The sequence below is a fragment of the Xenopus laevis genome, chromosome 4S (genome assembly GCF_017654675.1).
Source record: "Xenopus laevis strain J_2021 chromosome 4S, Xenopus_laevis_v10.1, whole genome shotgun sequence".
NCBI classification, from domain to species: domain Eukaryota; kingdom Metazoa; phylum Chordata; class Amphibia; order Anura; family Pipidae; genus Xenopus; species Xenopus laevis.
The window spans coordinates 77,513,951-77,540,384 of record NC_054378.1 but is presented as its reverse complement, the minus strand read 5'-3'; the positions used below and the strand labels follow the sequence as shown (position 1 = coordinate 77,540,384).

General features: G+C 41.1%; 2 protein-coding genes and 1 long non-coding RNA gene across 5 annotated transcripts in view; 2 read left to right on the top strand and 1 right to left on the bottom strand.

Moving 5' to 3' along the window:
• Window positions 1-5,858, top strand: part of rabgap1l.S (RAB GTPase activating protein 1-like S homeolog) — a gene marked incomplete at its 5' end in the record, with an annotated part of 148,777 nt that extends 142,919 nt beyond the window's left edge. Inside the window, 6 exon segments of the mRNA NM_001096453.1 lie at window positions 586-696; window positions 1,049-1,153; window positions 1,647-1,730; window positions 2,207-2,278; window positions 2,793-2,990; window positions 5,132-5,858. Coding sequence (NP_001089922.1) covers window positions 586-696; window positions 1,049-1,153; window positions 1,647-1,730; window positions 2,207-2,278; window positions 2,793-2,990; window positions 5,132-5,311 — 750 coding nt within the window. The 3' untranslated portion in view covers window positions 5,312-5,858.
• Window positions 5,859-6,433: 575 nt separating this feature from the next.
• On the bottom strand, window positions 6,434-18,741 carry LOC108715615. Of its 2 annotated transcripts, none has more exons than XR_001935539.2 (6): window positions 18,606-18,741; window positions 12,451-12,489; window positions 10,107-10,211; window positions 9,548-9,607; window positions 8,861-8,936; window positions 6,434-7,517 (listed from the first exon to the last, which is right to left on the bottom strand). It is a non-coding gene; the product is annotated as an uncharacterized LOC108715615 (long non-coding RNA). The 2 variants fall into 2 exon arrangements; XR_001935540.2 differs by having other exon boundaries at window positions 18,611-18,739.
• Window positions 18,742-18,888: 147 nt separating this feature from the next.
• cenpl.S (centromere protein L S homeolog) lies at window positions 18,889-26,119 on the top strand. 2 transcript variants are annotated; one of them, XM_018259787.2, is made up of 5 exons: window positions 18,889-19,054; window positions 20,430-20,702; window positions 23,040-23,291; window positions 24,149-24,694; window positions 25,714-26,119. In XM_018259787.2, exons 2-5 carry the CDS (start codon window positions 20,529-20,531, stop codon window positions 25,786-25,788), a joined length of 1,047 nt encoding a protein of 348 aa, XP_018115276.1. In that variant the 5' UTR covers window positions 18,889-19,054; window positions 20,430-20,528; the 3' UTR covers window positions 25,789-26,119. The 2 variants fall into 2 exon arrangements, with proteins under 2 accessions (XP_018115276.1, NP_001090496.1); NM_001097027.1 differs by lacking the exon at window positions 18,889-19,054.
• Window positions 26,120-26,434: the final 315 nt, after the last annotated feature.

Genomic DNA, 26,434 nt, shown 5'->3' with positions numbered 1-26,434 from the left:
TTTGACATTTCAATGTACTTGTAGTTTTGTATTTATATTGTGCTACTGTATTGTCCCCTCTGTTTTGTGTATAGTTTTTACTGTAAGTATTACATCCCCGGTACCTTAGTAGTAGGAAAGGGAAAATCATTTTGCCAGTGTAATAAAGGGAAAGTAGCTGGGAAAGGCTCTGTATTGCATTTAGCTAGCAGCTATAAGAAAATATGTGCAGCTTATGGCATTTATATTACATTACTCTTAAAAAGGAGAAGTTGATCGTACCAATGACTTAAGTGTATGAGATCCCAGCTCTTTGCACAAGTCGGGCCCTTGCTATGAGGCAGCCACATTACATAGATAAGGGAAACTTCTGCTTAATGTGCTTAATGTCTGTATCAGAAGAACGTTCCCAGCCCGGATGCTTTGTGCTACTTTTTGCTTGCCAGATATTGCAGTAATGTTGCAGAGGAAGGCTTTGCAGCCTGAATTCATGTCTCTTTACTCCTTAGGTGATTCCATGCTCTGCCTTGTTCTACCCTCCTCTCTATGTGCTGCTCACTGTACAACTTGCCATATGTATAACCACTCCTATGTGTCCTCCTATAGAGAGAGAACAGGAGACTGCAGGAAACCAGCATGAGACTAGAACAGGAGAATGACGACCTAGCACATGAATTAGTTACCAGCAAGATTGCCCTGCGCAATGACTTGGATCAGGTAAGATACTAGCAATGTGCTACTAAATGTCACTGCATACTGCACATTCTTAAGAAACAACCACTCAACAAAATATCTTTTCATCCTGTCAAGATTAATCACAGATCAGCCATATGGTAAATGCTACTGGCCTCTGTACCTGGGGATTTGGCCTTAGTACAGAGGAATAAATCTAGGGTGGTTCATCCAGGTACTATGACCTGGGTTTCTCTAGCTGACCCATGATATCAGACCATGCCTGTTGGGTGGGATTGGCTTGTGTATATGTGTTCCATAAGATGAGGGCACTTGCCTCGGCTATTTGATGTGTCATCACTACCAAATCCTGTGCTAACACACTGTTCTCCATCAGGCTGAAGACAAAGCAGAGGTGCTAAACAAGGAGCTTCTTCTTACCAAGCAGAGACTTGTGGAGGCAGAGGAGGAAAAGCGCAAACAGGAAGAGGAAACCGCTCAGGTAAATAAATGATTGCAGTATCTGGGCTGTTCCAGTGAAGGGCTTGGATGATTTCTTGGACAAGCATAACATCATAGGCTATAGTGATACTAAAATCTACAGTTAGTATAGATCTTGTTATATATAGTTTATATGAGTGTATGAAGAGTTGGTGTGAGTGTGTGTAGGTATGTGCCCTGGGTTACATTTGGAGGGGTTGAACTTGATGGACTTTGGTCTTTTTTTCAACCCAACTTAACTATGTAACTATCCCGCTGGCAGTTAAGTTCAACGTATAAATGCCAATAGGTTGTCCAGTATAAAGGCCCCTACACATCTTATTTGCCCATCCTGATCATCTTAACTGAAATAATTCCATTTGTAAGATTATGACACGTAAAATGAAAAAGTAAATCATTTGCAATCTGTACTTGTTCCTTGGGCCGTACTTAATAGTTTAAGGAAACACAGTTTTTCTAACATAACGGTGTTGTGACCTTTCCATCTTCCCCAGCTGAAGGAAATTTTCCGGAAACAACTGGAGAAAGCTGAGCAAGAAATTAAGAAGACCACAGCTATCATAGCCGAATACAAACAGGTGATACGGCCTTACATTAGTAACTGCTTTTCATTACTTGCATCCCATTCATAGTTGTAGGGAAACATTCTTACTCTAACAAAATCTTTAGAAGCTCTTAGTGCTGCTGCTCATGGGTTGTTAAAAAGAAGGGATTAGCACAATTGACTCGTCTAAATGGAATAGTGTCTTCTAGCGCCAAACAATCGGATTGCAACAGTGGAAATAGGAGCTGTTGGAAGGAGGATCACATCAACTAACTAATGCAGTCCTGGATTTACTGGGTTGATGGTTGATTTTTGGGCAGGTATTGGTGAAAACACAAAGCAGTGCCACATTAAAAACTATTATTTTGTGTAGGACGTGTTCATAAAATGTTCAAGACTCTGAAGACTTCTGTGAAGCAATGAATTGGCCTCCACCTAAAAAAATGGAAATAGTAGGAGACTCTGTACATTCTTTTTGGTGTGAGTAAGTTTTTCTTCTGTCTTCTACAGATATGTTCCCAGCTAAGCACCCGTCTAGAGAAGCAGCAAACAGCTAACAGAGAAGAGCTAGAAATCATTAAGGTGAGAATAGCTGGTTTCGGAATGAACCCCACACTTAATGGGTTAAAGAGCCAGTAACTTATAGGGAAGAACTTTTGATATGAAGCATAACAAAAGTGGTGTAAAGGTGATACCTTTATTGGCTAACTAAGATGATAATCACAGCAAGCTTTCACATTGCAGTTCCTTCTTCAAAGCTGAGCCAGTAACACAATCACATGCAAATATTTTATTTGTGTTCATGGATCTATTTGTCCATTGCATTCTAAACAGCTTATCTATTAATAGTATGCTGGTTATTTATGTGTTTGTGCAGCAGAACAATGAGGACCAATTGAAAGGTTGAACAGCATAGGACATGTTATAATATAATAAATATTAACTTAAGGGTGAACTCCGCCCTTTAAATCTTTAACTCCGATTCATTAAATTATAGCTTTATCTGTAATGTTTCAGTAAGACAATGTTACAGGTTTCAGTATTGAAAGAGTAACGATTTAATAGACTAACAATAACTAACAATAACTTGTTTTAGGCCAAAGTAATGTCCTGCAGCCACTGCAGTGAAATTCTCTGTAAGGAAGGGGCGATAAAGTCTAGTGGAAGCTGCAGAGACAAGACAGGAGATGGAGCAGACGATGAGAAAGATTCCATAAAGAAGCACCTTCGTGAGATGGAGGTGGAGTTGGCGCAGACCAAATTACAACTCGTGGAGGCTAAATGCAAAATACAGGTAATGGCAACGACATACCTCTGGGTTCAGTGGGGTGCCTATGCCCCCCCTTTTTGGGGGCACAGAGCTGTAATAAGTGTTACTGTGGGCAGCAGGGCGGGGGGAATTTTTTGGCGTGTGCACTAAGAGGCTCACTGGCACACTATTCTTTAGGCTTGTGACACACGGGCAGATTCGGGGAGATCAAATAAAGTAGTTAAAGAACAGATGAGCCGATGTTCTGCCCCTGACAGCAATTGTACGATATCTATGTCCAACCAAAGCTGGTGACAGCCTCCCACTGAAAATCATACGATCAGCAATACACGCAGAGATATTATCAGCAGCCGACAGAAATCTTTTAACCTGTCCGACCGACCAAACGACTGATCTCTGCCGGACAGAAAATGTTGGGACTCTCCACACATGGTCTGAAAATCGTACGAATCCTCGATCAGATCTTTGCGTCTATGGCCAGCTTCAGAGGGGGGGGGGTGGCAGGCTGATCACAATTTACTGCACTGACTGGTCCAGTTTAACTCAACAGGAGTTATACATTTACACTAGTGATACACTGAATCCAGGTTTCCGGATTCTGCCTTTTTCAGCAAGATTCGTCGATTCAGTCGAATCCTTCTGCGAAGCTGAACCTGAATCCTAATTTGCATGTGCAAATTAGGGACGGGAAGGGAAATTGCAGGACTTTTTGTCAGAAAGAAGCTATTAAAAATAACATCCCACCCCTAATTTCATATGCAAATTTGGATTTGGTATTCGCCGAATCTTTCGTGAAAGATTCAGGGGTTTGGCCGAATCCAAAATAGTGGATTTGGCGCATCCCTAAATGACTAAATCCAGGATTCATTTTGGGATTTGGCCAGGATTCAGCCTTTTTCAGCAGGATTCAGTAGGTGGTTCTTCACAGTGAGGTTGTGGAATGCACAGCCGGGTGATTCAGTTAATGCCTTTAAGAATGGCTTGGATGATTTCTTGGACAGACATAATATCCAAGTCTATTGTGATACTAAAATCTATAGTTAGGTTACATACGGGAATATAGAATTTATGTGAGGGTATGGAGGGGTGTGTGTATGGATGCTGGATTTTCATTTGGAGGAGTTGAACTTGATGGACTTTGTCTTTTTTCAACCCAATTTAACTATGTAACTATATCCTTTTGCCTGGCTGAACCGAATCCTAATTTGCATATGCAAATTAGGGGCGGGGAGGGAAATTGCGTGACTTTTTGTCACAAAACAAGGAAGTAAGAAATGTTTTCCCTTCCCATCCCTAGTTTGCATATACAAATTAGGATTCGATTTGGTATTTGGCCGAATCTTTTCACAAAATAGTGGATTCGGTGCATCCCTATAATTTACACATGCAAATCCAAAACAAAAATTGCAAAATAAGTGCATATAATTCACACACAGCAAAGTGGAACTAGTACAGTGACCAATCAGCAATTATCTTTAATCCGTGAACAAGTTTTAACAGTTGAAGCAAATACTGGCGGTGCGGTTATTGCACTATTTGCCCATTGTTAAGATGTGCTGGACTGCAATGGTTTCTAATGACAGTGGGTGAGAGCTAAAGTGTAGGGAACAGTCAGAAGATGTAGCTCATTTATTACCACATTTTATTACAACATTTGTATTCACAACTTGAAGGCACATATTCAAGTCCTGGAGTAGGATCTCTTGTGCTAATTAGCCATGGAAAGGGATAGGTAAAGGTTCAAAGACTTTTTTCTTCTCCCAGATGTGAACCTGCATAGTGATGATGTGTGTGTTTCCATATACAATATTGGGCTAATCCTATCGTTCGACCCTAGATTCATATTATAATGATATTAATGGGCGCCGATGTGACGAGGACTGCATCAACTAGCCAATATAGTCCTTTTTTTTTAAATACTCTTTTAAAAATCCCATAGAAATGAATGGAGAGTGTTGGAATTTCACTCTAGCGGATTGTGGTGATCTCTAACTTCACTATTTGATAAATATACCCCATTATGTGATGGTCCAGTGGTATAAAAACGTACATGGGCATATGACATGGGGAAGCTGATCCAGGTTCCCTGTTCTGTACAGTGCTAGATAAAGGTTATATACAGTGGTGATCCCAAGCCTAATCTTTGTATGTTTCTTGACCCTTAGGAGCTGGAACATCAGCGCGGTGCTCTGCTCAGTGAGATCCAAGCTGCCAAAAACTCGTGGTTTAGCAAAACTCTGAACTCTATTAAAACTGCCACAGGGACGCAGCCTACGAGTTCTCAGTCCCAGCAGGGACCCCAGGCATCCAGCCCAGTCCTGCCGGCAGCTAAGGAGAGCACATAGCACAAAGCAAGTGCACAGAACTATAGCACAAGTGACCAATCAGAGAGCAGATACTGCAGGAGAGCCAATCACAAGCCCTCTTCCCTCAAGAGACACAGCAGGCGCTGGCAAGCTGGTGATGTCACGTAAGGGGAAACCTTTGTTTTGGAGAGCTGCCACTTTTACACTTTATTTCTTAAAAATGTGTGTTATTTTAATAGAAGAGAGCTTTGTGTTGCTCCAGGTCGCAGGAAAATACACAGCTTATTCCATGGAAAACTGTTTCATGTGTATGTGTGTTTTGTAAGTATAAATCTATTGAAGTAACTATACAAATGTTTATAGAAATCCATATTTACATACTGAAAGTTTTAACATATTGCTGCCTATAAAAATGCAAAAAAAGTTTTTATTTCTACATTTCCTTGCAGTGTTGTGTTGTATGCAACCTGCTAACCTTTTATTTACCCACTCAATGCCTTCCCATGTTCCATTACTTGCACATGCTGTCTAGCCTTCATACTGATTCTCAGTTATTTATAAACAAAATAAATCTTAATACTATTCAGTGTCGGCCCTTTATTTCATGCTGGTAACATCTCACTTGAGGAGCTGGAAGCCTCTATTGTTGAAAACAAGAAACACTGACTGATTGATCTAGTGCCGAGAAAAGGCTTGAGAATCCCCATTTAAAGGAACAATAACATCAAAGGTAAAGTAATAAAAATATAATGCAGTGTTGCTCTGCACTGGTAAATCTGCTGTTTGCTTCAGAAACACTACTATTTTATACATAAATAAGCTGCTGTGTAGCAATGGGGACAGCCAATCAAAGGAGAAAGGCTCAGGTTACACAGCAGATAGCAGATAAGCTCTGTAGAACATAATGGTGTCATCTGTTATCCACTATTTAAGCTGTGCCATATAGCCTTTATTCAATTTCTGCCGGAAAATTGAAAAAAAGCAATGTGGCACAGGTTAAATAGTGGATAACAGATAACACCATTATGTTCTACAGAGCTTATCTGCTATCTGCTGTGTAACCTGAGCCTTTTCTCCAGCTTATTTATATAAACTATAGTAGCAGTTTACCAGTGCAGGGCAACACTGCATTATATTACTTTAAAACACTTTAATCTTTTGTAGGGATGCACTGAATCCACTATTTTGGATTCTGCCGAACCCCCGAATCCTTCACTAAAGATCCTGCCGAATACCGCATATGCAAATTAGGGATGGGAAGGGGGAAACATTTTTCTCTTCCTTGTTTCTGACAGTCACGTGGTTTCCCTCCCCGCCCCTAATTTGCATATGCAAATTACGGTTAGACCGGGCAGAGTCCCTTATTTTTTGATATTAATGTTTCTTTAATTGTCTTAGCAGGGCAACATCACGGGAAGTTCTTTTTCTGACTTATTTTTCTTTCAACTATAGACAGTAGGCTAAAATGAACAGTTGTCAAATGCATTATGTTAGCAGTGAAAAAATAGCTAATTATTTAAAAACTAGAAAAAATTTATTTCAAAAAGAACAACATAGGTGCTACACTGTCCCATACACTTATCAATGGCTTTCATTGTACTTCTAGTAGCCTGACTTCTAATTGCTGATAGAAAGTAAATTGCATCATTCAGTTACCAGTAGGTATGAAGTATAGAGGTACTCTCTTACTATATGGGAATTATTGGGCAGCATTGTTCTAGTCTGTTTTTTATTGGCTAATGGTTCATAAAGCAGCACTCAAAGTTTCTGCAGAGGAATAACAAGTGCTTCAGTATAAAAACGAAGTGAAAGGAGCCATGTCTGGAAGCAGTAAGACTCTTACTGACTCTATGAGGGTCATTTATCAACACTGGGCAAATTTGCCCATGGACAGTAACCCATGGCAACCAATCAGATTGCTGCTTTCATTGGTCTACTTGCAGCTGGCTTGAAAATGCTAATCACTGATTGGTTGCTATAGGTAACTGCCCATGGGCAAATTTGCCCAGCGTTGATAAATGAGCCGCTGTGCCAGGTCCTTACATTCATAAAAGTCACGTTACTGATGCTGCAGTCACTCTCCACTGGACATGGAGGGATCACCTGAATGTGATATTGCTGGAGATCCTCGCCAGACATTGTGTTGGGTGCATTGCTGATAGTCACGTCCCAGAATGATTTCAGAAGGCAATGACATCACGAATGCTGGGTGTTCCAGCAATAGTTGCAATGAGATGATCAAGTCCTGTAAGGTAAATACACTTTGAGTATAGGTCATTCCACAGTAAATTTTGTGGTTTTTGAGTTATTTAGCTTTTTATTCAGCAGCTCTCCAGTTTGCAGTTTAGCCATCTGGTTGCTAGGATCCAAATTACCCTAGTAATCATGCATTGATTCTGATAAGAGACTGGAATATGAATAGAAGGGGGCCTGAATTGAAAGATGAGTAATAAAAAGTAGGAATAACAATACGTGTTGCCTTACAGAACATTTGTTTTTTAGATGGCGGTCAGTGACCCCCCCCCCCCACCAACTTAAAAGATGGAAAGAAGCAGAAGGAGGCAAATCATTCAAAAACTATTTAAAAAAAAAAAGAAAAAATGAAGACAAGTTGAAAAGGTGCTTAGAATCAAGCCACCCCTTTAAAAGCTATATCTTGTTAAAAATTCACTCTCTATTAGAACAGGCTGTACCACACCATCCCTAATGCATGTTCCAGCCAATGAAATGTATAAAATTCATCAACACCACAAACATTACAGAGCTTGGGTCCCTACGCTCCGTAAGTGACAGCAGCAGAGAGCATGTGCAGTGAATCAGCAGAAAAGAAGATGGGGAGCTACTGGGGCATCTTTGGAGACACAGATCTTTACTGCTAAAGGGCTGTGGTTGCCTTGGGCTGGTACAGAAGCCCAAAACATAATGTACTTCTTTAGTTAAGCTTTAGTTCTCCTTTAACCCAGTAGTTTCCAACTGACATTGATGTCTGAGGAATGCGGAACCCTTCCCACTTGCCAACCTCTCCTACAATTCTGTGTAATAATATATGACCTGCCCAAGTCCTGTCTTAAATAAATCTCTCCCAAATTTTACTGTACATACCTACCCCTCCCCACACTACAATATAAGATACAATCCCCCTCCATTCAAGTGTACAGTACACTCTTCCTTATTCCAGTGTGAATAAAAACAAAACATTCTACATTCCACTGTATAATACAAAATACTCAGCCATCACATATTGCAATGTAGAAAAACACATGTTCCCACATTCTAGTGTAAAATACATGTCTCTTGCACATGTGACTCCTCCTCATTATAAGGTTATCACTTCCAACATATTTAAGTCACATTTTACCATTCAATTTAGGGATCAGCCACAAAAGTGATTATAATAATCCATTTATCTGTATTTTACAGAGATGGCAATTAACTTTAGACTTTCATAAGCAGAAAAGCGTGTGTTTACAGAGCCTTTAAAGAGGGCTATAAAGGGCATAAACACCCAGATATGTGGCAAGTAGGATCTACTCACACTCAACTTAAACAGTTTGGGTAAAACATGGGAATTCATTTTGTAGCACCTACTTAAGGCAATGCCTCAATGTGGGGGTGCCCCCGTTTCCAGGGCCTCCAGCAAGTGAGAAAGAAGAGACGCATCTTCCTAAAGCAGAAGAGAGAAACTCTTAGGCACATATATAGATAGATATATATATATCATACAGAGAAAAGAAGCTATACAATCTATTCTCTGCCATTGCAGTGCCCACAGGGTTTGTAGTTTGTTTTCTCTGTCACACACTGCACCTAAAACATTGCATAACCAGTAATGGGGTTTGGAGGGATCCTTTCTCCTCTGGCCAGGAGTAGTGCAGCATTCCCTCCACCAGACTCTGGAGACCAGCCTGATCTACAAAGGACATCTCAATATCTACTGTTTTAAAGGACCAGGAACACCAAAAGTGAACATTATTACTCTTACACAGCAAATACTTCCCCAAAGAAGATCAACCTATAAAAACAAGTAAAGCTTTAAGGAGTCCTATCACAAAAATGACAAGGTCGTATGACATTCATCTCATGGAAATAGATATAATCAGCCAACCACGGCATATAAACCTATTTTATTTGAAAAGTGTCACATTAAGACCTACTTTATCTGTTGACTAAGATTTATGTCCTAAAAAGCTGCAGAGCAAACTCATGACACTGTGTGCCTGTACAGTGGCATATTGCTGTGAGACAGTGTGTTATAATAGTGTGTTATAATGTTACCTCCGGCTGCCGTCTGGCTTTGATCCCTCATCCCTATAGAATCTTGCTATTTGAAAGTATCTGTGAATACAGGAGAATTTGCAAGTAATAAAAGGCTTTGCCTTTGGTTCTCTTCACCTCCAGCAAAAACATAAAGAAAAATGATGCCATTATATTAGCTTGCTTAGCCTGCACTGGCACCGTCACCTATCAAACCACGGCATTATAAATGAACAATCAGTTCACTGGCATCTGCCCACTGCGATCAGCCCAATGTAGATCTTCTCCTTCTTCAATTGCTTTTGGATCAGCTTCCTTATAATTGCACAAATTCAGCTGAACAAAACAAGTCTAAGACATACTACCTGCACTAAAATTGTAACCACAATCAACTTTTATTCTTGTAATTCACATCACCAACCTAATGAAAGCTAATCATTTCTTTCCAGTGTATGATCCAGTATAGTGGCACAGGACTGCAAACTGAGCTTGTGTTTGTATCTTTTGTCTCTGGTTTTACAAGTCTGGCACAACACTAAATAAGAAACCTTTAGTTATTTGTTTTTGCAGTGACGCTCACCTGTCCAGCCCACCAATTATGAGAAATTGCTTGAACTGCTGCGGACTCTGATGTAGTGAATAAAACTTGCCAGGCTCACGAGTGGGTACTACAAGCTCCTTTCCCCTAAAAGAAAGAATTGCAAAAGAAGAATGATACAGCTGCACAATATGACTTTGAAAACTTCAGGGTGACGGCAGACAAGACATTTTCCGCCATGTGCAAGGCCTGGATGAGATTTAAAATGCATATCAACCTTTCAGTTAATAGTAGGCTTGTTTATTTGGCTACTAGTGGTTGCAAAATACCCTGCCATAGACAATACTGTGAATTGCCTCTGCTAAAACACACAAAGGGGCAGATTTATCAAGGGTCGAATTTCGAAATGGAAAAAAACGTTGAAATTCGACCATCGAATAGGCTAGTCCGACATTTGAAGTTGAAGGATTTTTAAGATCGTACGATCGTACTCTGATCATACTTTGAATCGAATGATTTAATCGTACGATTTTACAAAAAAATCCCTTGACTTCTCAAAACTTCGCCAAATACTGGCTGAAGGTTCTAGGAGGTCCCCATAGGTTAACATAGCAATTCGGCAGGTTTAAGGTGGCGAAGTCGACGTTTTTTAAAGAGACCGTGCTTCATAGTAAGTAAGGTTGAAAAAAGACACATGTCCATCGAGTTCAACCTTTTTATTTTTTTTATTAACTACCTAACTGCCAGTTGATCCAGAGGAAGGCAAAAAACCCATCTGAAGCCTCTCCAATTTGCCTTAGAGGGGGAAAAATTCCTTCCTGACTCCAAAATGGCAATCGGACTAGTCCCTGGATCAACTTGGACTATGAGCTATTTCCCATAACCCTGTATTCCCTTACTTGCTAAAAAGCCATCCAACCCCTTCTTAAAGCTATCTAATGTATCAGCCTGTACAACTGATTCAGGGAGAGAATTCCACATCTTCACAGCTCTCACTGCTTCGATTATCGAATGGGCGAAGCATTTTCACTTCGAATCGAAGTCGAATTTGGCTTATTCAATGGTCAAAACACCCAAAATTTACTTCGAAATTTGAAATTTTTCAATTCGAATATTCACTTCGAATTCACTTCAACCCTTAGTAAATGTGCCCCAAAGTGTCTTGGAAAAGCCAATTGTCTATTTTGTAGCCGCTGCTACTACCATTGTGTGTCTTCATGCTAAATGGGGAATAGGTTTTCTCTGTTCAGAAAGTGTTTTGGAAGGAACACTGCACACATCGAATTCCATTGGTCCAACTGACTTGCTAAAATACACTTTCTACAGGAAAGTTGTCCTGTCTAATAAAATGATAATATGCAGCATATCACTGCAAGTTACTGATCTGCTTGTTTCCATTCTCTTTGTATTGATTGCATTGTGGTACCTTGGATGGGGTTCAGGAACAGACACCAAGGATTGCAAACTGTACTGTGGGTTATATAGTCACGGTTGTTGGAAGTGATTTATATTGTGAAAAAGGTATTTAACTGTGATTAGCATGTTAGTAAGCTCTTTCTGAGCAGGTAGTCTTTCTACTGGTGTTTAAGGAACTCCCAAAAGGTAAGGGGGGGCTATCTGCAACAAAAGCGCAGAGCGCACAACTGATTGACTCAGATTGAATGAGAGCCGGACCGTGAAAAATCACCAGAAGAACCAATAATTGTCAGGAGTATGAGAATCGTATTTGTAGGCGATGGCCTCCTATATGAAAAAAGAACAAACACGCCCCCCAAATATGTGTAGGCAGCATCTAGAGTGCAGGAGTTATAATTATGACTTGTGTTCTGAATGCTGAAATGGGAACCCATTGTTTAAATAATCTGCATTCAAATGAATAAAGTGTCTGTACTGGATACAACATGTATCATAAAAGTGTCATATGCTACAATTACAACCAGATACAGCAGTTCTCTCGCTTAGTAAGTCTATGCTGCAGTGTAAACCAGGGATATTTAAACTGCTCTATTACAATTTTAAACTGGTCCTTTACTAGTTGGTAGAGGATTACAGGCGTTGTGGCTAAGGGTAAGGCCACACGAGGAGATTCGGGGAGATTTTGTTGCCTGGCGACTAATCGCCTCGTCTTATGAGCGACTATCTCCCCGAACTGCCTCAGCGTTTTTCCCCATAGGCTACAATGAAAAGTCGCATGCGCTAATGCACACGCGGCGATGCGTTTTCTATAGTCGCCCAAAGTTGCCAGACGACAAAATATCCCCGAATCTCCTCGTGTGGACTAGCCCTAAATACAAACTGGGGGGCCATAGAGCATGAAGGAGGACAACCCTGATGGAAACTATGAGTTAAAAGTAAATATTTCAGATAAACACTATCAGATACCTACCCCGGGGGATCTTTTAAATAAGGTGGGAGTCTAGAAAGCCTAGAAAGAAAAGAAACATCACAATGTTAGTGTATCAGAGTCATTAGACCTTACAGGGGGATGACTAGTTTCTAGGGCACAATGCAACCTAGCAACCAGGCAGTGGTATACATGAGAGGCAGGAATATGACTAGAGGAGGGTCTAAATAGAGTGACAAGCAATATACAAAGTAACAATAAAATTGTAGCTGCACAAGAAACAAGCTTGGTGGTGATGGTGGAAAGAGTCAGAAGAGGAAGGCAAATAATCCAAAAACATTGAGAAATAAAAAATGAAGACCAGTTGAAAAGTTGCTAAGAATTGGCCATCCCATAACATACTAAAATGTGAACCCCCTTTAGTCTTTCCACGAATATGAATACTAGAATGACTCAGCAGGAAAAGTACCAACTTGGGGTTCACTGCCCTCAACTTGACAAGGAGCATCAGGATTATAATATATTATAGCATAGTCTGATACTAAAATAGTTGGATTTGAATAATCATGTTGTTGAAAATTATAATATAACGAAAAAGCCGTGTGACAGGATGTAGGAATCAAAATTAGTGAACGTCACACATATAAAATCCACTGTGCACACTGGCACTCCCAGGCAAAATAGAGAAATGTACTATTTGTTTAGTTTATTACACAGTCAGATAATTAAATGTCATGTTGTCAACCGTCTTTGCTTGTCATGTAGTTCCTCATTATAGGATTAACTATCAAACTAGGTTCTTGCAATGCAAGTAGAAGTGGAGCAACATAGAGTCTAGAAAGCAACAAAAAAAAGCCAATCACTGATTTCTGACAAACAGATAATATACACCCACAATATAAATAATAAATATGTTCCACTTGTCATGAGATGAAAAAGACATTAAAAGTCTTCAAACAGACCAAACAATCAAGCTGGACTGGCATATACATATTTGTGATAGAACACTACATCCTCAATAATAAAAAATAAAAAACTGGTCCTATACTGTCCTCTGCAGGTGTTGTACTGGATGCACGCTCTTTTGTGTGAATGCACTTGCAAAATGAATCAAGCTGAGCTGAAGCTTTGGAGTAAATTTAACTGAAATGACTAGAGAAATGAAGATATAGGAACACTACACATCCTTTCACTGAGCTTCTTCACTATCAGAAAGGCTCAATTAGGAGCACAAGCACCAAACTGCACACAAACAACAGTATGCACAAAGGTACTTGTGTCTATACATACTCCATCTTGTGGTAAAACAACAGCTGCCAAAAAGCAAATCCCAACTTAAATGGTAGGCACATACCTCCTGGACTCACTACAGGTTCCTTATGGGGCAGTTGGCAGCAAGAAAAATTCCAATTTGTGCACTTTCTCGCTTTCGTTATTCTTGCCCCCATGCCTACCAAAGGGCTCCTCAGCCACCGTCCCAAAGCACAGCAAAATGTGGACATTTAGCCAAATATATATGTCAGTTCCTGTCTATTCTGCAACCAGAGGCATTTTTACAGTGGCATTGCTTCTGGGACACCCCCTGCCCCCTTCCTCTCCACTGCACCGTCAGGGAGGCAGACAACCCCAAGCTTGCCCACACAGCCTGGAAAAGCAGCTGTTGCTGGTGGAGACAGAAAGGGAATTCTTATTCATAGTAATTCATTCATTTCTATCCCAGTTAATATCTAGTTTACAACTCACACACAGGTGGGTAACAGTGGCTCATGTTTAGCACTGCTCACTTGCAGCACTGGGTTATAGATCCAGAAGTAGGATTTATTTAGGAGTTTGCAGAGGTCAACCGGGACAGAAGTTCAAGAAGGTACTTCTGTCCAAGGTCTGGCTGTGCTCTACACCTTGTTCTGGATTAAAAATTCAGTGTGAGGTGCATTGAGTGGTGTCAGAGGGAAGAGGCACTGGCTTCCTAGTCAAAAACAACTCCATGCCTATTATTCATGTCCCTGTATGGGTTTCCTTTCACTTTCCCAAAACAGGTAAGTTGGCTCCTGCTGCAATAGATCCTACTTTCCTGGCCATCCTCCCGTCAACATAGAAAAAAAAACTGATAGGTTAACTCCTGCTACTCCCAATCTGGACAGAAGAAACAGTTAATTTTTAAACACCTATAAAGCCCTCCTCTTCCTGGCTCACAACAGTCTTTTCTTCTGTCCCAGCCTTGGAGCAGCAGGGGTTTCCCCTGGAAGATCATTGCTGGCTATGATTACCTGAGATTACCGGGCACAGTTCTTGCAGGCTGTTCTCTCTGCCCGTAGCCTGCACCCTATATAGACAACTGCATTGTTTGGGAGGGGACCCCATGCGGCTGGGGTATCTTGCTGTTTGGGCAGCTTATCGGCGCTTTACGCTTCAGCGGGGCGCTCTGCACCTCAGTGGGACACAGTGACGTAATTTTCCCGCGACGCAAAATATTTAAAATTCACTGGCGCCAATCCGCTTTGCCCTAGTGTTGCATTGCAAGCATGGATCCGGCTGCCGTTAAAAGAGCCACTCCCAAGCCGACTAGGTAAGTATACTACAGCCTCGAAAAGAACCCTGTATATTAATTAGCTGTGAGCTACTAATATCATCACTTTTTCCCATAGTGCTTCTACCCCCATTGACGAACCTGTAAAAAAAGGGGATAGATTGGAGATTGAAAGACGCTGTAAAGCTTGTCATAAGTCAGCCATGAAGGATAAAAGAGAAGAGATTCTGGAAGGTCTGCAGGATTTTAGACTTGCATCCAACTTTTGTCTTCAAGCCTCGTTCTTATTCAGCTTTCAGCACGTTCTATGTCTTTCGGCATAGCAGCTCGTAGACCCCTATGGCTAAGGTCCTGGTTTGCAGAAACTGCCTCTTAGAATTCCCTCTGCAAAATACCATATGAGGGAAAGAGACTATTTGGAAAAGCTAAGCCAAGCCAAGATTTTTCAGATATGGAAGAGAGTATAGAACCTCTGCATGGTATTCAGGACAAAGCTTCCTTAAATCCAGAGCTAAGCTCCCAAGATCACCCAAACCTTCTACTAAAACTCAATGACGGTCACTCCGTCCATCCTCCCGTTGGAGCCGGACTATTCTCCTTTCGGGAGATTTGGGCGAGGGAAATTCAGGACTCTTGGGTTCTAGATATAGTTCAAAGAGGCTATCGCCTAGATTTTCAGCAAAAACCTGCTTCAGATGATTTTGTCCCTACTACCATACCTCAAAATTCAGAAAGAAGAGAAGCTCTTTTTTAATATTTTCAGCAACAACTGCTGAACCAGGCAATTACGGTAGTCCCATCCGAAGAGGAAAGAAGAGGATTTTGTTCTCCTCAGAAAAATAAACGGATATTTGAAGAAACAAACATTCAAAATGGAAACTATTTCAACAATAAAAGCTGTCATTCGTCCAGGAGACTGGTTAGTGTCCCTGGATTTAAAGGACGCCTATTTACATGTCCCTATAGCCCTAGAGCACCAAAAGTTTCTTCGTTTCTCTCTCCGAAATCAGCATTACCAATTTCGCTGTCTTCCCTTTGGCCTGTCCACCTCTCCCAGAACATTCACCAAACTCCTGGTTGTGATAATAGCCAAATTGAGACAGGAGAACAATACAGATCTACCATTATTTGGATTACCTACAGTACTCCTTGTGGCAAGAGATCCATCCACTCTACAAGCCAATCTCACAAAGGCGAAATAAATGTTGGAGAGGTTTGGCTGGCTCATAAATGTGCAAAAGAGTCAAATGATTCCATCTCAGAGGATGATATATTTGGGAGCTCATATCAATACTCTTCTTGGTATGATCTCTCTTCCAGTCCAGAAGATTTACAGTATGGCATCAGGTGACTCAGTTCTTGAATAAATCGATCACTTCAGCCAGGAAGTTCATAAGTCTCCTGGGTCTCTTAACCTCAACTATACGTCTAATCAAATGGGCCAAATGGAGGATGAGACCTATTCAGCTGTCCTTTCTGAGGCAATGCAGTCAATCAGAACTGGTAAGAGACATTTCGGATTACCCAAGATTGCAAAAACATCTGGTGTGGTGGACAGTTCATGCCAATCAGGTTTTCCTCTCGAGGAACCTTCATGGATAGAGATATTCACAGATGCCTCAGGCCTAGGTTGGGGAGCACATTTTCTAGATCTTCATGCGCAGGGGACTTGGTCCAGGGACCTGTCCAGAACCCCATCCAATGTACTGGAACTCAGAGCGATTTTCCAAGCTCTTCAGTCTTACAAGAAAGCACTCCTAGGGGCTGCAGTGAAAGTCAGAACGGACAATGCAGCAGCTGCAGCATATATAAGGGAACAGGGAGGAACTAAGAGCAAGACTTTATTCATGGAAACAATGGCAATTTTGGATTGGGCTCAAGGTCATCTTCAAGATTTGACGGCCCAGTATGTTCCGGGAGTCCAGAACAAGCATGCGGATTTCCTCAGTCGACATCTCCTACTCTTTTGAGAATGGGAGCTGAATCAGAAGATTTTTGCGTGGATAACTTCCATTTGGGGTCGTCCACAAGTGGATTTGATGGCGACAGATGCGAACACCAAACTACCACTGGGCAAATGCCCCTAACTTGTTACTCACCCCTCTGCGCAGGTCCTGTCCACGGAGTTCACAGTCGCCATCTTCTCCCACGCGCGTCTTCTTCCTGCTCTGACCGGCGTCTTCTGGCGCATGCGCAGTAGGAACAGGTACCGGTACAGCTCTATTGCGCATGCGCCGAATGTCACGAAGTTTTCCGATTTCACTTCGTGACATTCGGCGCATGCGCAATAGAGCTGTACCGGTACCTGGGTGTCAGGGGGTGGCCCTTATTTTTTAAAATGGCAATTTTCTATTTATGATTACCCAATGGCACATACTACTAAAAAAGTATATTATTATGATAATGGTTCATTTACATGAAGCAGGGTTTTACACATGAGCTGTTTTATTCAGTATCTTTTAATAGAGACCTACATTGTTTGGGGGGTATAATTTTCCTTTAATGGACAAAATGTACATTTAAACAATTTTTTCAGGATAAACTTGGTCTTACAATGACGAAAAGATCTTTTAAAAATCTTAACGTCTATGGCCACCTTTAGTGAGATAGGGAACTGTAACCTTCGCAATGAGGAATACATTTCATAAAGTGCTGTGTTAAATCAACCAGCCCCAAGCAGGGTCGGACTGAGGGGCCCTGGGCCCACCGTGGCTGCTGTCTCAAGGACCCCACTGCACCCTCCGCCAGGCCCGGACTGGCAATCTGTGGGTTCTCGCAAATGCCAGAGGGGCTGCTATAAGGTCCCATGGAAAGTCAGCATTTAGTTGGCTGTGGGGGGCTGTTTGGGCCTCTATGTGTTCTGGTTGGGCCTCTGTGTACCTAAAATGCCAGGGCCTATTTTAATTCTCAGTCCGGACCTGCCCTCCGCCCTGCTGCACGTGTGCACACTGTGTTTTTGCAGCAACAGGCCTAAAGAAGGGAGGTTGCAGCAGGAAGAAGCAGCACAGGCTGTGGATCTGTGCCGTCGGGGCCCACGTGTTTTTTTCCTGGTGTCCCACAGTCCAGTCCTACCCTGGCCCCATGTATTGAGGGAAGAAATTATCAAATTTGCACTGGGGCCTTTTTGAGACCTTAGTTCATGTTATTTTTAGTGTCAATATGAATTCATGCCTAAAAAAGGGACTGGATCATTTTATATCATGGCCTATGAGTAAGTGCCCCCAGCAGGCATGAAATGCATAAGGCCATTTTTTGTCCTAATAAATGACTTTATACTTTTAATATAGTTTTGTTTTTATTTACTATTTCTGGGGAACACCCCACTATATGCCTATATTCTACAATGGGATTCACACCCTTGGACTGGGGTGGGGATTCCCTGGGTGGGGGGGGATATTCCCTTGGACAATAATCTTACATATATAGATTATTTAATCTACAGGGGGTGGTGCCGTGTTACCTGTATTTAAACTTTATTTTGGGTTAAACATGTATTGCTTATTTTTTTTCTTTTTTCCTGGATCATTATCTCCCATATCCTGACATGGGGTGGGTCTCTGTAGCAGTACTATATAAAAATGACTAAATAACAATAGGAATGTACACCAAATCAAATGAATGGGTTAGTTCCATACACCGAGTGAGAGTAATGTGTAAAAATGTGGCCCACCGTACGTAAATAACCCCCAAAAGGCTCCAGGAATCCCTTTATTCGTTCAGTTTGCCCTTTATCCCCATGTTCATATAAATAGTGTCGCACTTTGGTTCAAGCCAATATCCGAGCTGAATCAGGCGGGAGATTCCCTCAAACTAAGGGACCTGGAAAGCCCAAAATACCGGCGGAGTCAAAAGTAGCGGTTCATTACTTTTCTGAAACACGAAGCTACATATAAGTTGTAAAATAGTGACGGCACCCTATCACTTTTCCTTGGCTATAGGAGATAATAACATTAGCACATTCTCTTTTTCCTGCGTTCTGGAACCTACCAATGAGGAAGCGGCGTGCGTTTCGCGCCTCACTATGGTGTGGGACGCACTGAATGCTGGGATATGTTAGCTTTTTGAAAAAAGAAAAGCCGCGATGTTACTGTATATGGCGCTGCTGGTACCGGACTGTAGGTTAGTGAAGTAAAGGGGTGGTGGTTGGATTCGCATCTGTGTGTTTGGTATAGTGGGAGACATAAATAAAGGGGAGTGTGTTATTGAGTTGGTGATGAGGAATACTTGTATGTGTTTATTAGGCCGCTGTATGTTCAGTCACCCTCTAGAGCAGCGATTTTATAGGAGTGTACGTTCTGCATTTAATCCCCCTTTCTTATAGTTTATCCTTCGCTCTGATCAAGGTTATCCTGTTAGGACATTGTTTGGATCGGTTATCCACATGCCATACTTACAAACCTCCACAAATCCCTCCCCAATTAGGCTCATTTGTTTGGGGAGGTTTACGTTCGTGCATTATACTCTTTTCAATAAGGAATGTGCTTAAAAATAGTGTTTCAGGCTGATTTATTGAAAATGTCTGCAAAAATACTACTAGTCCTGCCCAGTTGTTGCACGTCCTGCTGCCTCCTTTCCCAGGCTGTGCAGGGCCGCCATCAGCAAACTGCACTGTAGGACAGGAACCAATCAGCAGCTAGGCCACCTGATCAGGAACTGAAGTAGTGATGTGTGGGCCTGGCCCGATACCTGTGGGAGTAGATACAAATGGTTTTGGTCCTCTCACACCTTTGCTCACTAGGCTAAACAGAGTTGCCTGGTGCACACAGGTGGAGGTCCTGCTGCCTCCCAATTCGAGCAAAAAAAAAAAAATCCAATGGCACACAGGACTAAAGCAACACCTTAAGTGTTTATTGTGGAATGCGGTGCAAAGGGGTCCGCCCGAAACATTGCACCGCAATAAACACTTAAGGCGTTACATTAGTCCTGTGTGCCATTGGATTTTTTTTTTTTTTTTGCTCTGATACCTGTGGGACCCACAGGTTTACCCACCTGTTGGGTTCGGGCCAGCCACACTTAGGGTTGCCACCTTACCTGTATTTTACCGGCCTGGCCGGTAAAAATTACGGTTGATCCCAATGTTATTAATAGGGAAAAAAGATAAATATATAGGAATGCAGGTATTTTTTTCCAGAAAAGGTGGCAACCCTAGCCACACTGTACCAATTGTGGGTCGCAGGCAGGTTCAACCTGCTTTCCCAACCCGTGGCCTTACACTGGCAGGTTCCTTTTTTATAGGTATGTGACTGCCCCACTCCTTTTGTGACATCGGCGCTGGTCTATAAATGGTGGGGGAAGCCGAGTCTGGATTGAGTTTTTCTCAACCAACACATCACTAAACCGAAGCATAGTTGCATGACTGTAGGACTTTGATTAGCTATTCCCCTCCTAGTCTTCTTCTGGCAGGGAACATGCCCACCCATTTCCTGCATTTTATGTACTTAAAGAAGCAAACCTGATCACCAATATACCACTTCTAATTTCATTTACATTGCAGGCAATATTTGCAAGAGCTTCCATGGCCCTAAAAGGTTGAGCATATTTAAATCATGTCTTCTGTTGAGATCAAGTGAGCTTTCACTTTGAATTGCTAGCCATGCAATCACCTTCTAATGGGGTTTCAACCCCAAAGGACTTCTCATCTGCAAGAAGAAGCATCCAGTTTCAAAATACTGGCTTCCCTCATATAGGCTTAGCCTCAGCACGAAGGCATACACCCTTCCATCATGCACCATCAAAGAGAAGGATCCACCAGACCAGTCCTTTATCAGTAAGTAGAAAATTACTTGGCAACTTAAAGTGGCTATGTCGTGCCTTTTTTAAATGGTTAGTACACCAGTGTTTATATGTATTTAAACACTTGTTTTTATACAAATAAACTGTTTATTAGCATATTTTAATATTTCAAGCATGCTTATTGCATATGGGTGCCTCCATGATGTCTAGTTCACGTAATATATCCACTTATATATTATTTTAACAATTACTGCTTTATTGAAAGTATAACAGAGGCATGAACGTACAGTGGCAAGTAAAATACATTTCTGCGTTTACAATCAATATGCAGGATCAATTGCAGTTAACAAAAATAAAAATAAAAAAATTGACATGTTAAAAATTGTTGCACCAATTGTATCTCTGGTATTGCAAGCAGCGAACCTATGACCATATAACTGCCAGTGTGGCCGTGAGGTCCAACCAATGATCAGAACACTAGACCGTGACCTAAGTCAGAAGGTTATACCAAAAGGAACAGACATATAAGGGATATACATGTGTAATATACTCGCGTACGGGGGGGAGGGTATGGGGTTGTAGGAGCCACCAAACCACTACTACGTTGACAATGTATCTACACTAGTGTGGGACCATAATCATCAAACCTCCTCCTCATCCAGCCAGATTCCCCATATTTTAAGAAATTTTTCCGGGCAGTTCCTTCTCATGTACGTCAGTTTATACATGGGCATTGCTTTCCTAAGCATTGCTTTCCTAATGAGGTCCAACCAAAAAGGGACAGTTGGGCCAGAGGAATCCTTCCATTTGAGGGCTATAGCTTTTTTTGCAAGCATTAGTAAAATAGAAAGGAGAGTACACTCAGCACTTTTAACAGATACTTCCTCTACCCTGTTCAATAAGAGTATCAGTGGATACACAGGGAGTAACCAATTCGTTTTCCCACTAATAATCTGCAGCACTTGCTGCCAAAAAAGACGTATCACAGGACAGGTCCACACCATATGAAAATAATTGGCCACCGGTTCAGAACATCTAGGACAGGCCGGTGCTAAAGTGGGATTCATCCTATGCAATCTTTGAGGGGTGAGATAAGTCCTGTGCAGGTATTTAAGTTGACTTAGTTTGTCCTTACTACATATCATCCCATCTGAGTAGGACTCCAGAGCATCATTCCATTTTTCCTCATCTAGCGAGGGTATATCTTTTAGCCATTTCAGATGGGTTTTTTTAAGGTTAGAGTTACCTATTGACATTAAATGATTATAGAATACTGATAAAGGTTTCCGGAGTTCAGGGTTGTGGATATAGGTCTCTAGCCTCCTTGGAGTGGTGTCCACCTGCCCACCCAGAAATTGCGTCCACTTATATATTAAAGGGATGGTTTACCTTTAAGTTAACTTTTAGTATGTTGTAGAATGGGCAATTGTAAGCAATTGGTCTTCATAATTTTTGGCGTTTTTTAATTATTTGCCTTCTTCTGACTCTTTCCAGCTTTCAAATGGGGGTCACTGACCCCATCTAAAAGGCAAATGCTCCATAAAGCTACAGATATAGTGTTATTGCTATTTTGTATTGCTCATCTTCTGTTCAGGCCAGTCTCTTATTAAAATCAACGCATGGTTGCTAGGGTAAAGAGTAACCTAGCAACCCGATTGCTGAAATTTCAAACCGCAGAGCTGTTGAATTAAAAGCTAAATAACTCAAAAAAATGAAAACCAACTGCAAATTGTCTCAAAATATCACTGTACATAATGCTAAAAGTTAATTTAAAGGTGAACAACCCCTTTAATAGAAATGTCAGTGTAAGTTTCCTGACTATTCAGTAGCCTTTGTTATGATAGTGTAACATTTTTTTTATTATGAATAAGAAAACTGAATGTATTCCAAAAAATGAATTTCCTGGCAAGTTCACCTGTCGTAAAAATTATGGCCCCCATAGACGCGACGATTCTTCTTTGCGAAACGACCGATTTCAGCGCAGCCCGACCGATTCGTCAAATTATCGTGCGGTTAGTGGGATTCAAACGATCGTACATCTTACGATTTTTCGTCCGACATCTGCCAGGAAATTGATCGGCCAGGTTAAAAAATCTTTGTCGGTCCCAGTACAATCTATGGATGTTTGCAGGGCCAAGCAGGCAGCTCCCCTTTGTTTTCCTGGTAAATTGGTCGTTTTAGTTGATGGACAGTTCGAACGTTCGTACGATGGTTCTCAGAAGATCTTGGTCTCACGATGTGGATTGGATCTGTTGAAAATCTGTACATCTATGGCCAGCTTTAGAAATGAAAATACACTACAGGATACATTTGTACCCAATCTCTTGGTATCATTATTTTAACTATATATATATATTTGTTGTGCTTTCAGGAATCTGTTGATCCTGCAAAGGTCGCTCTCCTTCTTAGCAAGCAATGGACCCTATATAGTGTGACCCCAATGCACAAATTCTCATACACAAACTTAAAGGAGTATGCCAGGCTTCTGTCTGCCCACATCTGTGCTGAGAAGCAAAAGGGACTAGCAGTTGAGGTTGGCACAGAGTTGAACGTGAAAGCAACTTTCTCCCCCCTACCTGGGCTTAAGGGAAGAGAGCAAGATCCAGGATCTATTCTTGTTCAGGTGAGCACACTTTTTTTTATAGTTTTGTATATTTTTCATTAGGGTCAAAAAGACACACGTTCACTTTAGTTTAGTCACACATTGTATACATGGCATTAGCTGCTATTTCTTCAGAGATACTGAGAACTGCTGGTGTAAAATGTGCTCTACTAAACAAAACCAGCCCTTTTCTACTTTGTTTTTAAACTATATCTGCAGATACTAACTGTTTGACTAGGAAACTCCATATTCCATATTTAACTTTGTTCAACTTTTAGAGCTAAAGATGAAAGTGCCTTTCTCCCCATTCCTTGTGTCCTTTGTGAAGTTGCAGGAAAGTCCATTGTACCGACTCTGTGTTTCTATATAAGGTCATGAAATTATCTTGTAGGGTTTGGCATTGTTTTTATAAGAGAACAATCTGAATATCCAGTTTTTAACACTTAGACAAGCCAACCCTTTATAAGAGAAATAAGAACTAATGGCAACTTTATTGAATGCTGTTGATCCGACTCAGTGTTGTTCTGCATTTAACCAATCGGATGTAATGTGGAGCTACGGATGATTATACATCATACGTTAGGTCCATCAAGTTCAACATTTTAACTCTATTTTAACCTGCCTAACTGCCAGTTGATCCAGAGGAAGGCAAAAAACCCATTTGAAGCCTCTCCAATTTGCCTTAGAGGGGGAAAAAATTTCTTCCTGACTCCAAACTGGCAATTGGACTGGTCCCTGGATTCTGCTTTGGTTGGCAAAATTACAATATGCTATGCTAGTTAAATATACATAATACCAAATACTTCCAAATTTGTACTTGAAGCATGTGGCATCTGAAATAAAGTATTTTCATTGACTTGAATTATTTTGTATTTTAGGTTTTGGCGAAAGCTCCGCTTTCTGCAGCAGGTGCACAAGACCGCATTGTCTGGTCAGGCTGTTTTTGCTGTACTTTTGCAGACGAAGATACTTTAGACATGTTAACGTCAGAGACTCTTCTATGTCTTCCTTTATTCCTTGTAAATGGAGCAGAGACTCTTACAGCAATGGTGGGGACTTGGTTTCAAAAAGCTTTTGACTGTTCTTTCAGTAGTTTGCCAATCAGCTCTCGGGATCTTGCTTGGATGGCAGCGATGTGGACCGGCTATGAAGCACATGAACATATCACAGCCACTGAGTTTATCTTTTCCGTGCCAGTCGAACCACATATGGACATATCATATGCCATTCATCCAGAAGATATTAAGGCCCTTTGGAGTAATATACATAAAGGACAAGATGAGGTCTTGGCAGAAGAAGTCGATCTTTTTTTTCAGTGCCTCTATACTCATTTTTTCCGGCATTTTAAGATCCACTTATCAGCAACTCATCTTGTAAAGGTCTCCACCTCTGTGGCATCAGCACACTGTGATGGTAAAGTAAAGGTGAGTAGTTACAGTAATTATTTCTCTATACACAATCGTTCAGCCAGTCATTGCCGAGAGTGCCTAAGGATTATTTTTACTGTGCTCTTATTACAGATGCTTATTATAGTGAACACATGTTGCACCATTATAGTCCTTCTTGCTGGGCTATGTGGCTTCATTTTTTTTTTTTTTTTGCTGAGCCAATATTTTGTAATTCAGTTAAAGGAGTTGTCAACCTTCCAAACACTTTCTTTCAGTTCAATTGTTTGATTGTTCACCAGAAATAGACTTTTTTTCAATCACTTTCCATCTTTAATTTTTTACGTTTAGAATTGAATCTGGCAACTCAGTAGTTCAGGCACAGAAGCAAAAAAGTTACTGTTTTGCAACATTTAGTTGATACATTTCTCAGCAGCATCGCTGGAGTAGTCACAACTATTGTATCAATTCTAACAGCTGCCTTTAATGAAACTCAGGAATTTTGCTTAGCAGGGTTAAACATAAGAAATGTATCAATTTAGAACAGTTTACAAGGTCAGCGACCCCCCCCCCCTTCCCAGGGCTGCTTTAGAAGGTGAAAAATTAAACTTTACACTTCAATATTAGAAAAACCAGTCACACATAGGAAATAGGAGGTCATTGGAAAAAGTCATTATTTCTGGTGAAACCAACTGAATTTTAATAGCAAAATATTTCTCTTTCTCTATGGGATTATTTTATTAACCTGTTGTAATCTGCCTGAGTTGTATATCTCGTGTGTCTAACTGCCAGTGCTATTACTTGAACAGGCAGGGCACCTCCACAAAAACTCTTTTTGGGAAGGGGTTGGGCCACAATGCACCCTTAGCCAGTCCTTCGCCAGCCCTCCCTTCAACCTCTGCTGCCTGTCAGCTTGCTTGTTTCTGAGGCAGCGGGTAAAGTTTGTTGCAGAGATGATGTTGGAAGTAGTCCCCAGCCCACCTGTATGTTAGTTATGCCACTGATAACTACAATTTATAGTTATAGTTAAAACTGTTTTTATTTTCTTATCCTAACAGATTCTGAGCAAAGAATATTTACTTCAAGTGCTGGGATATCTCACAGAGCTGGCAATAAATAATATACAGTATTAGCTGTGGAACACCAGGATTGCCAAGAATATTATACTATACACTCATTCAGATATTGCATGTGCACTCGGATACTTTTAGCTGATATTCTCCATGCACCATAAATCGGAATCGCTTATCTAAGGACAGCTTTCCTGTTTTTTATCGGCAAGAGAGTGTCATTCTAATCTAACGGAAACCATTCTTGATCTTAAAACTCTGTCTAGGAAAAGACTGCAAGCACTTTGTTCCAAGGCACATTTGATTGGCCTTTTTTATTCTTGTATTGTTTTATCAACTGACTAATTATTTACTCGTTCCAAAAATGTTTCTCTACAATAAATTTTCAACCAAAGTACAGCGATCTGTTTTTAATTGTGTTCCTGCTCTTCGTTTCAATGTACAGTGCAAGTGCCTTGCATGCAATAAAGTGCACATGTTCTGTAGCCATAAGGGCAGCTGCGTTTTCATCCGACAGTCGGATAAATGTACTTCTTACCTGCGATTTCTCCTTCACTTCCGTTTTCTTTAGAACATCCGACACGTCGCATGCGTTTTGCCGCATCGCGACGTGTCGGCTCCTCTCGCATCGTGAAGTCCTACCCTTAGTGTATCTGACATAAGTGGTTTATGATGATACTGCTGCACATTTCAGGACATAAAGGGAAAT